Source organism: Coptis chinensis, chromosome 6 (genome assembly GCF_015680905.1).
Source record: "Coptis chinensis isolate HL-2020 chromosome 6, ASM1568090v1, whole genome shotgun sequence".
NCBI lineage: Eukaryota > Viridiplantae > Streptophyta > Magnoliopsida > Ranunculales > Ranunculaceae > Coptis > Coptis chinensis.
Window position 1 is genome coordinate 27672558 of NC_141461.1, and position 11763 is coordinate 27684320.

The window sequence follows — 11763 nt, forward strand, 5'->3', positions numbered from 1 at the left end:
CTAACTTAACTAATTTAACTAACAATGCTTCAATCTACTTAAACTACGAAATGATAATCAACAAGAATTAAAACTAGATCTATAAATTGACATAACAAAAATCGAAATTGACAGAAATAACTATTTTATTTATCTAATCAATCAAGAACAATGATTCAAAGACTTAATCTAAAACAAGAATTGGAAATGGAACTTAAACTTAATTACTCTACTGAAAACTAGATCTAGAGTTCTATATAGTTTTAGGTCTAACTAGCTACCATTAACAAAGAGTTAAGCTTTGGTTTTTATACTTTCAGATCCAAAAATCATGCATGGGCTTGGAGCCATGTTTTGGGCCAGAGAATCAGGCCCAAAACCCAATTCTTTCAGTCCAAAAAGGCCTTTTCAGCTACAGTTGTCTTCAACAGACTTTTCATCTACTTCTCCTCCTCTGATTGGATCAAGGCTTAGACCATTGGAAATCTCTTTCCGAGCCGGTCGTTTTGACATAAGGTAGGCCCCATTCTGAGGTCTGAGTCCAAAGATACGGCCTTCGGAAGTTCTGCTGACTTGTGTGTTGTTTATGCCCGCGTCGACTTTTCAGCTTTTGACCGGGCTTTAGAAAGGCTTTGTCTTCTTGAATCTTGGCCTTTAATCACGGAACTCCTTAGTAACCAACCTTTGCTCCTTTATCTCGCTAAAGTGGCACATTTCTGCACATAATGGACTTTGAAACCTGAAGTGCATAAAAACACGTAATCAGTGTTAACTCTTAATTATTACTCACATAATTGGTCTAAAAGTATGACTGTTACAGGGTTAAAACTACAGTTTTGGGCTCTTATCATGTACGCGAACGACTATCTACCCAGAAAAAATTAATGGCCCTTGCTTCATGATCTATCTGTATTGCATAAAAGAAATTAGGATCCTCTATACTTTTCTTCTTGAAAAGATGAAGCACCGCAGTAGCATCACCTCTCACCGGTTTCTTGTATTCTTTCGAGGGGCCCAAATGGTTCTAACAATCCCTATCATCAAAACCAGTTTGTACTCTATCAAGTATATCAACAATTTTATTCACAGGTACACCACCATCACGAAATGAGTCAATCAACATCTTAGCTGTAGCAGGTATATTTCTATTAATAGGCATACGCATTCTTTTTTCCAGACTAACCAGGTTGTGATTGTGCTCGCAACTAAATTTAACCACTTTCGAGATTCCACTATTTTGCTTTGTCACCCTCATTGAAACAAGGCACCCACATTTAATTGTATTTATGTTTCTTTTTCTCACTTCTTTCTCAGTTCCATTCACATTCTTATTTTTGCCTCCTCGATCTCTATAAACCCCAAATCGCGAGCAAGTCATTTCACAACTATTAACTTCATCTGAATGAGAAAATGATTTTTCAGAGCTTCGAATTACAAGACTAAATCCAAACGATTTTTCGTAATCTATATAGAATTGTTTTGCAGCCTCAAGAGTTTCAAAACACATTCCCAAACACTGTGGCTTCACAATTTCCACTTCCACTTCAAACTCCGGAGGTTGAACAAAGGAAGAAAATGCCGCAGAAGGTGCTGCAGAAGGCTCGGGTTCGGGTACTGCAAATAAATGTGTCCACGTAAAAAAAAATAGAAAAACTAACACTTTACAATAATACAGTATTGAATTCGTTGGTAGAAATCGAAAATAAAATTGAAAAATTAGCTCACCTGAACCATATTCTTCCTGCTCTCTAACTTCATCAGTCAATATGGAGTCGTCCATTCCTGCAAATAACTCATGCAGAATGTTCCATTAGCCAACTACAATCAATAAAATTACCCAATTAAAAACTCCATAACATTTAGTTCCTCAAAATTCAAAATTAACACCAAATTCCCATATCATATAAAAGCCCATATAAAAGCCCAATTAAAAAAAACAATGCTATAAAATCCATTTCGGTGAATGAATGAAAATTAAAATAAAGGTTTACCTCAAATTAATGAAAATGAATTTCGGTGAATGAGGAAAAAGATTTACTTTTTTGGATGGAGATTTCAACAAGATTAACTTTTTTGGATGGAGATTTCAGTAAGATTTACTAAATATGTCGATTAGAAAGAGAAATTGTTGAGAAATTTCGGTGAATGAGAAGTGGTCGATTTACTTTTCACTAAGATCGATCTAATTTTGAAGGAAGAGTTTCAGAGAAAATTCTCAGGGTTAATTTTGAAAATTTCGTGTTTTTTTGTTTCGCCAAAATGTTTTTTTTTTTGAAATTTCGTTAATTTCGTTTTGCTACCTGAGAATTGAGATGGTCGAGATGGTCTATAGGATTGGAAAGAGATCAGTGGTGTGGATTCACTGTGCCTAGAATGTGGCTACAGTGAATGTGCCTCTAACCCACCCCTATATATATACAGTGATCTAACACATGGAAATAATTAACACTTCTTCACTTCAAGTTTCATTCTGGTGGTAAGTGGTTCATATGGTCAGAACCATCACTTGAGCATTCACTTGAGAGAAAGAGAGTACCAGGAGGGAGGGAGGGAGACAGTCATGGTAAGTTTGGACTTTGGAAATAGAAGGAGTGTCATGAGAAAACCCTTCGTGAGTATATTTCGTATTTGCGATATTTCGGTGTTTCATTTGAGTCCGCTTAAGAGCAGGGCTATATATATATATATATATATATATATATATATATATATATATATTTTATATATATATATATATATATATGAGTGGTTTTGATTTGCCTGTTAGCGTATATATACGTATACGTAATATATATTTGCCTCTTAGCCTCCATATACGTATTACTAATGTATATTTGCATGTTAATATAGACATATATATCGATGATACATCTTTGCCTATATATATATATATATAGGTATGAGTAGAATCTCTTCACATACTAACGTCTATAGCTACGTATGAATGAACTATGTTTGCATGATTAGATTTTATATGCATATTTAGTAACTTACACTATAAAAAATATATATAATAAAATAAAAATTAAATTAAATTAAAAGGTAATTAATAATTAAAAACTAAAAACTAATGTTAATAATAATTAATATTTTGTGCTTTTATCTTATGCATAATTTGTAAATAATAATAATAATAATAATAATAAACATTAAAAAAAAAAAAAAAAAAAACATAAATGTCTCTAACATGATCATGTCGGTATTTAAATCCCGAAAAATGACTACAATGTGCTTTTTTTTTTAGGGCTGGAGTACAAATGAAGAAAGAAGCTCCTGTTAACTTTATCACTGATCCGAATGAGGGCAGATTGACAATTTGGCCTGCGGATGTCTTGATTTATAGTTGGTCTGAGGGAAAACATGCATTTGTTGATGTAACTGGAGTCTCTCCGTTGGTAGGGTTGGGGGAATGATGACTTTGAGGTGGGAGAAGCAACTAAGAGAGTAGCGACAGGAAAGATGGAGAAACATCAGGAAGCTTGTAGGGCTAACCAGCATTCTTTCATCTGTTTAGTTTCGACACTTTTAGTTTCTTGGAACAACAGTCTGTTGAGCTCCTCAAGAGACTTCAGAAAGTTATGGACAGTAACGTTATGATAGCTGGTTCTAACGAGTTTGTTTTTAGAAGGATAGGATTTTCTATTTAGAAAGGACTTGCGGCGCAGCTTGTTGCACACTTGTCCAAATTATTTGTTAAATTTGTTATTAGTATCAATAAAAAAAAAAAAATCATAAATCATATATCATAATCATATTCCAACGGTGTCTATGAAACTTGAAAGATTGAGGTTATCTAATTAAGGAGCGTGCTTGCACGGAAAACCTCCCTCATATCTCTCATGTGACCTGGTTGTTGGTTTAGGCACACGTATTCCTCGCTTTACTACTACATTAGCAGCAGCGTAGGCTTACATTGTTCACTTCTAATGCTTATGTAAATAATAAAATTCCTATAAAAATAAGTTCTTTTTGTGCCTCAGATTTAATTTTATACTTGCAAGAGATTAAGGTATGGTGATAATAAAGAATTTGAATATACTTATCGTAAGCGAAAATACGATAAGCATTTGCGTAAGTTCTCACCTCATCAAAGTTCTTCATCATCTGTTAATAGTAATCATTAAAATCCTTTGTAGCCATTAAGTCAATTCGCTAAGGCCGAGGAACCTCCACCAGCTGAGAAGCCACGTACTTTCGGACTTCTATACTGCTTTATAGGAAGCACCTTCTTCCTACATCAAACTCGAGGAGATTGCGAGTGATTTTCGAATCCTTCCCAACATATTCAGATTGTTACCTGTTTATCATGGTTTAGACCATGAGAAACCGTACAATCACCTTCTTAGGATTCAGCAAGTCACCACCACTTTCCAACATCCATCCGTCTCCAACGAACAAGTCTTGTTGAGGTTGTTTCCTTTCACCTTAGTTGATAAAGCTTCAGTTTGGCTAGCAGGTCAACCACCACAATCCACCGACACATGGAACAAACTTGTGCAATCTTTCATGGTTAAATTCTACACTCAGAAGAAAACTACTGAAATGCTTCAGAAAATCCAATTTTTTCGTCAACATCCTCATGAATCATTTATTGAAGCATGAAGTCGATTTACCGATCTTCTTTTGGAATGTCCCCATCATCAACTTGACACCGTTGTCCTCATCCGTTCATTCTTTAATGGTCTTTCTGATCATCAAAAAGAAACGCTTGATATTATGAACGATAGTTGTTTCATGGACAAAGGGGCTACTGAGGTATACAATTTTCTTGAAAAACAAGCTTCGCGAGGTACCCATTGGGGTAACACTGATACTTCAAGATCATCTCAAGATACTACTTCTAAAGTTACATCTATGTTTGAGGTCAAACCTGATTCAGAATTAAAAACTCTGATTGAGTCCCTAACCAAGAAGGTGGATGCCCTCGCAGTTCAAGTGAACGATCAAAAACCAAAACAGGTCATGAACGTTAACATTTCCCCATGTTTTCTTTGCCTAAGTTATAACCATCCTGATGCATATTGTCCTTTGTTATATGACTCCACTGCCCAAACATCTGAAGAAGCTTGTGCATTCAACATCCCTAATGCACCATGGAGACAACATCTGAATCTCGCTTGGCGACCAAATACACAACAGATGGCTCTTCCAGGTTTCACCAATCCACTTGTTCGACCATCCACCAACTATATTCCATACCATCAAGGTAATAATCCGCAATACCAACAAGGTCAAAATCCAGTTCCGAACAATTCAAATCCTACCTACCAAAACAACCACAGCTTTGTTCTAGTGCATCAAAATTACGAATATTATCCTCATCCCACTAACAATAACCGTGAACTAGTTCTTGTTGCTCCTCTGGTGCAACCTTCTGCTAATAAGAAGACTGAGACTTTCCTAGCATACATGAATCAACAATCTCAAATTTTGACGTCTATCTAGCAATCTCTTCAACTTTTAGCTCAGGATAAGAGTCAAAAGAACGTGTTTCATGGACAAGCAATTCCAAACCCTAAGCCAGCAAACACTGCCTTTGAACTCAACAATGCACCAGGTACAAGTAATCCAAACCAAGGTGAAGTGAATGCAATCACTACTCTACGTTCTGGCAAAACTGTAGATAATCAAATACGTCTACCAGTTACTCACCCAAATGCAGCTAACTCTCCTAATGTACCTGTTTCTGATGTTGAACCTACACGGGAAGCACCAATTCCAACCAAGTCACCATCCACGACCCTGGGAAACAATCAATCTGATCTGTATGCCAAATTCTGACCAAAGGCACCGTTTCCTGCACGTTTGGCAAAAAACAAACCTGATGAAAATTTTGATAAGATTTGAGAAACGTTCAAAAATTTAACCATCAACTTTCCATTTCTTGAAGACCTCAAACAATTGCCAAAACATGTAAAGTTTCTGAAAGATATGTGCACCTCCAAAAGATGAACCAATGTTCCACAACAAGCATTCCTCACAGAACAGTTCCGTTCCATCACTAAAACTAATGGTATTGTAAAATACAAAGACCTAGGCAAACCCAACGTTCCATACATATTGGGAGACAAATATGCTGCTACTACATTATTAGACCTAGGTGCAAGTGTGAACTTACTTCCATATTACCTGTTCAAACAACTAGGTCTACATGAGCTAAAGCCTACCACCATGACGCTCTAGTTAGCTGATCGCTCTATCAAGTATCCCAAAGGCATTGTGGAAAACGTTATCATAAAAGTCCAAGACTTTTACTATCGAGTCGATTTTGCCATTCTGGACACAGAAGTTACCTGTGACTCCATTCTAATCATCTTAGGCCGCCCTTTCCTTACAACTGCAAATGCCCTCATAAATTGTAGGGATGATTCCATGACCATGTCCTTCATAAATCTTTCTGTCAAGGTCAATGTTTTCAAATTAATGAAACAAATTCCAGATACTAACATTAATGGTGAGATTAGTATGGTTGATAGTCTCGCGCAAGGCTATTTAACAAAATCTTTTCCTAACGATGAAGTGCACCAATTTCTTTCTTTTAGGTACGAAAGATATCCTTATCTGTTCTTCCCATGTTCCCCCCCCCCCCCCTCCTATTTTAGTAGCTTCTACCTCGTTCAATCACCTATGCTTTTTCACCCTTAACCACCGTAAGTTTTTTCACCCTTAACCTTCTACCTCGTTCAATCATGTCCGAACCATAAAACCTCCCGCCGCCCCTATAGAACCCTCTCTTGGGTCTCACAGACATCACAACTCCTCTTGGAGTTCTCTTTTCCGAAATGAAGCTAGCTCTTCATCTAACCCCAAAATGTTGTTGCGTAGATTTTCTTATGAACTGGTGGAGGGAGTTGCTGAGATTCCAAACAACATAGTTCATCAAGGTGTTGACTTTTGGAGTGAATATGTGGTGGGGTTCTTCATTGAAAAAAGACTGCCATTTCTTTTTGTAAAGAACACACTAAGCAAGATTTGGAAGCTTAAAGGGGATTTCACTATTTCCACTAATAAAGAATTGTATTACTTTAACGTGGAAGAAGATAGGAGAAAGGTTCTAGATGTAGAGCCAATATTTCTCACAGGTAAGTTGTTTGTTATAGCATAATGGACCCAGGAAGTAGTAGCTCAGAAGAATGAAATCAAATCCCTTCCTATTTGGGTAAAACTAATGGATTTGCCAAAAGAGTTGTGGACAGATGATGGACTGGGGTTTGTGGCAAGCCTGGTGTGTGAGCCAAAGAGAATGGATGAGCAAACTAAGCAAAACAAAGGCTAAACTATGCAAAGGTCTGTGTGGTCGTTCCCATAGATTTTGATTTTAGAACTGAAGTAAAAGTTAAAATGCTGGGAAAAGAGGTATCTATAAAACTGGAATATCCGTGGGTTCCAACTTCATGTGCTCGATGTAAAAGATATGGTCACAAGGAGAACAAATGTCCGGAGAAACCCACTCAAGTGTGGGTAAGAAAGAGGACATTGCAAGGCATGGATAGAGGTTTGAATGAAGGTTCTATGGCTAGGGAAATACCAAGTCTAGAGGAGGACACACCAGTAGATCTGGAGGTTGAAAAGGGACAGGTGGTTTCACAGGACCAAGGTCGAGATGCAGAGAATAGTCAGGCTATAGTGGTATGGAATAACAATGCTGCAAGGGAGAATCTTGATGGTATTGGGAGTACAAAAAATGCAAGCCTGGTGAATGCCGAGAATGTGGGTACGGAATGGACAGTAGTAAATAGCTCAGTCTAGGGTACAGGGACGGAAACTGAAGTAGAACATGGGAGAAAGAAAACAAGAGAATCCTCAGGTAATAAGAGGTTAATAGGTCTCCCTCAGGTAATAAGAGCTCAACTTCAGAACTCGATTACAAGTGTGTGGTGTGTTCAAGGGGACTTTAATAATGTTCTTTACTCACATGAGAGAATTGGAGGAATAGTCAACCCAGAGGAAACGGGTCCCTTCTCAGATTGTCTCAATGCTGCTGGTCTAATGGATTTGAAATATATAGGGAGCTTCTTTACTTGGATGAATTATGGTGCAGTTGCTTCTAGAAAATGGTCAAAGATTGACAGGGCTTTAGTGAATCATGATTGGCTAATACAGTTTCCCAACTCTATGGCTGAATTCCTTACTCCTAGCATATCCGACCATTCTCCTATTCTACTTCAATTTTTTGAAAGTGAGAAAAGATCTTTTCCCTTCAGGTTATGTAATTACTGGGTGATTCACAAGGACTTTAAGGATACAGTACAAGGAAGTTGGGAGATTCAATTATATGGTTCTCCAATGTATGTTCTCTATCAGAAACTCAAGATTTTAAAGCCAAGAATGAAACACTGGGCAAGAAAATACTTATCTGACTTGTATGCTCGAACTGAAGTAGCTAGGGAGGAACTTAATCAGATTCAGAAGAGACTTCAAAGTAACCTCCTTGACCCTTACTTATGTCATCAAGAAAAAGAAGAAAGGTTAAATCTGTGCACTTATATGGATATGGAGGAGGCAGATTTCAGACAGAGGACTGAGAGTGATTGGATGGTATATGGAGATAAAGGAAATTCTTTTTTTCACCAGGCTATGAAAGAGAAAAAGAATAGAAATAGCATATGGGCCATACAAGACAAGCAAGGTATTGAGGCACGAAGGACAAGAACAAGTTTCTCAAGCTTTCATCAGATACTACATTGAGCTTTTAGGGGTAGTTTTTGATGGGGAGTGTTCAGAGGAAGTCTTAGAAAATATCCCTTTTAAGGAAGAGCTAGATATTTTCACAACGGAAAAACTGGTTGAGGAGATTACGGAGGAGGAGATAAAAGAAGTTATGTTTAGCATGGATGATAACAAGGCTCCGGGACCTGATGGATATAATGCTTGCTTCTTCAAAGCTGCATGGGATATTATATGAGGTGATTTTATCAGCACTATTAAATATGTTTTTAATAGTAATTACATGCATAGAGGGGTAAATTCTACTTTCATTTACCTTGTACCAAAAAAGACTAACCCTTCTGTAATAGATGAATTCAGGCCTATATCTTGCTGTAATATCATATATAAGTGCATTTCCAAGATTTTGAGCAACAGGTTGAAGCCATGTATCTCCCAAATGGTTGAAATGAACCAATCATCCTTCATTCCAGGAAGAGAGATTCAAGATAACTTGTTAGTGGCCCATGAACTCCTTAGGGGCTACAACAGGAAACATGAAGCGCAAAGATGTTCTATCAAGATTCATATTTAGAAAGCATATGACACAGTGGGCTGGGACACTTTGCTCAAAGTTCTTAGGAGGCTTAGATTTCCAGAAGGTTTCATCAACTGGATAAACATGTGCATATCCACTCCATCCTTTTCAGTCCTCATCAATGGCACTCCTCAAGGATACTTCCCAGGCAAAAGGGGGCTCAGGCAAGGTGATCCATTATCACCATTTCTTTTTGTGTTGGTCATGGAGATTTTGGGGGGTATTCTCAAGCAAAGTGCAACAAATAAAGAATTTAAATTCCATTCTAAGTGCAAGAGAGTAAAACTTACCCACTTATATTTTACGGATGACCTTCTGCTATTCTGTAATGGGGATGATTCTTCAATTACAGCCATTAAAAGTGCATTGGACTGCTTCTCTTCTCTCACGGGACTAAAGCTCAATCACATGAAGTCTACTCTCCTCACTGGAAGTATGAGCCCTGCAGGAAGTGTTGAGTTAGCTGATATCCTTGGTATTAGCTTGATTTCTCCTCCAGTTTCTTACTTGGGTCTTCCCCTGACAGTAAAAAAAATAGGAGTTATGGATTGCCTTCCTTTAGTCGAGAGGATTATAGGTCGAATTTCTAACTGAAAAAATAGATGTTTATCTTATGTAGGAAGACTGCTACTTATCCAATCAGTTTTGTCCTCCTTCCATACATACTGGGCAAAAAGTTTCATCTTGCCAGAAGGAATGCTGAAGAAAGTTTCAAAGATATGTAACAGGTTCTTATGGGCTGGTCTGGAGATGAAAGCTAAGATGCACAAAGCAAGTCATGCTATAATGAGATACAGTAAAGACCAAGGGTGGCTGAATATCATAGATACTAAAGTGTGGAACATTGCAGCTTATTGTGGCCTTATTTTCAAGGTTGCCAGTAAAGAGGAGAGTTTGTGGACAAAGTGGGTGAGAGCTTATCATTTAAGAAGACGATTCTTCTGGACTATGATCAAACCGATTGACTTCTCTTGGGTGTGGAGAAACGTCCTACATTATAGAGAGAAAACACTCAAGTTCACAAAGCATCTTATTGCAAATGGAAGGGAAACCAATATATGGCATGATCCATGTCTTCCATCAGGTCTTCTCCTTAAAAACTCTGAAACTCTGGTCTGGTTACAAGTCCTGAAAACGCACCAGTTAGTAGGCTTATTCATGGTGGCAGATGGAATGTGATAGTGCACAGTCTACCAGAAGGTGATCTAAAGGAGCAGATTTTGCAATGCGAGATAAATACTCATTTGGCGGAGGATAAAGTGGTTTGGACGGCTTCCACAACTGGTAGGTATTCCACAAAGTCAGCATACATAGTATTGAAAAATATGAAAGAGAAAGTAGAGTGGAGCAAACTAGTTTGGGGAAAGCTTATTATTCCCAAACACTCGTTCATAGCTTGGCAACTGTTTCCAGGATGTCTAGCGACTCAGGATAGGCTGAGACACAGGAAAATTCTCAATTCCTCAAAGTGTATTTTCTGTAATGCTCAAGGTGAGAATTCGAAGCACTTGTTCTTCAATTGCGATTACACAAAAGAGGTATGGTCGAGAATAAAGGCAACAATGAGGCTTAAGGAGATGGTGAAAGAATCAACTATGGAATGGAATTTCATCATGAGGATAACAAGGAAAAACTCTACAGAGACAGAGATTATGCGGGCGATGACATGTGCGGCTATTTATGGGATTTGGAATGAAAGAAACAGTCGGAAATTCAAGAAAGTACACAACTCAAGTCGTCTGCCTGGACATTTTGAGGAAGATGCAAGTTTACTTCCAGCGAATCTTGAAGGAGGAAGTAAATAGTCTAGGAATAAATGACATGCTTTCTCACCTAGGAGTTTCAGTCATATTCAAGCAGAGGACGCAGATAATGTGCAGATGGACAAAGCCTATGGAGGGAATCATGAAGATCAATTCTGATGGGTCCATGACAGCTACTGATGCTAGCTTCGGAGGGTGTATACGAGATAAGGAAGGTCATGTTGCTGCCATCTTTCAAGGTCGAGGGGGGATTAAATCAGTTTTGTATCAAGAGCTGAAAGGCATTGAGATGGGCCTTAAAGCGACAATATTGATGGACTTCAATAAAGTGATTATCGAATCTGACTCCAAGAGAGCTGTTCAAGTTCTTTTAGGACAGGAGGAGAGCCCGTGGTATTGCCTCAATTTAGTAGCTGCTATTAAGGGGTTTGGGAATAGTTTCGAAGTTCTTCAATATAGGCATATTTACAGAGAATGTAACCAGGTGGCCGACTTTATAGCAAAGTCAGTTGCGAGAGGGGAGTGTGATTATGTTTTTAGTTTGCCACCTTTGTCTAAGGAATTATTTGTACTGGTGGAAAAGGATGTAGTGGGAACTATGAATGCAAGAGTTGTTTATTAATGCAGGTTAGGGTCTGCCTCAACCCTTAATATTTTAAAAAAAAAGAATTTGATGTTGACTCATACACTAAGGACGTCACCACGTTATTCGAGTCAATACCACTATTTGACCCTACTAAGCGTTGTTTGACGATTTTGAAGAACCTCATTCCGTCT

The 11763-nt window shown here is 37.9% G+C and overlaps 2 protein-coding genes across 2 annotated transcripts; one reads left to right on the forward strand and one right to left on the reverse strand.

Annotated features, from left to right (window-relative positions):
• Positions 1-1003: 1003 nt before the first annotated feature.
• On the reverse strand, positions 1004-1759 carry LOC147492403 (protein FAR1-RELATED SEQUENCE 5-like). The gene is made up of 2 exons (XM_086567494.1): positions 1705-1759; positions 1004-1593 (listed from the first exon to the last, which is right to left on the reverse strand). Exons 1-2 carry the CDS (start codon positions 1757-1759, stop codon positions 1004-1006), a joined length of 645 nt encoding a protein of 214 aa, XP_086423620.1.
• A 7548-nt stretch (positions 1760-9307) lies between these two features.
• On the forward strand, positions 9308-10402 carry LOC147492404 (uncharacterized). Its single transcript, XM_086567495.1, has 2 exons — positions 9308-9698; positions 9843-10402. Exons 1-2 carry the CDS (start codon positions 9308-9310, stop codon positions 10400-10402), a joined length of 951 nt encoding a protein of 316 aa, XP_086423621.1.
• Positions 10403-11763: the final 1361 nt, after the last annotated feature.

Coding starts and splice junctions, on each gene's coding strand:
- LOC147492403 (XM_086567494.1), bottom strand. CDS start 1,759: ATGGACGACTCCATATTGACTGATGAAGTTAGAGAGCAGGAAGAATAT. Junction 1,594..1,704: donor GCAGGAAGAATATGGTTCAG/GTGAGCTAATTT, acceptor ATTTATTTGCAG/TACCCGAACCCGAGCCTTCT.
- LOC147492404 (XM_086567495.1), top strand. CDS start 9,308: ATGTGCATATCCACTCCATCCTTTTCAGTCCTCATCAATGGCACTCCT. Junction 9,699..9,842: donor TGAGTTAGCTGATATCCTTG/GTATTAGCTTGA, acceptor TATCTTATGTAG/GAAGACTGCTACTTATCCAA.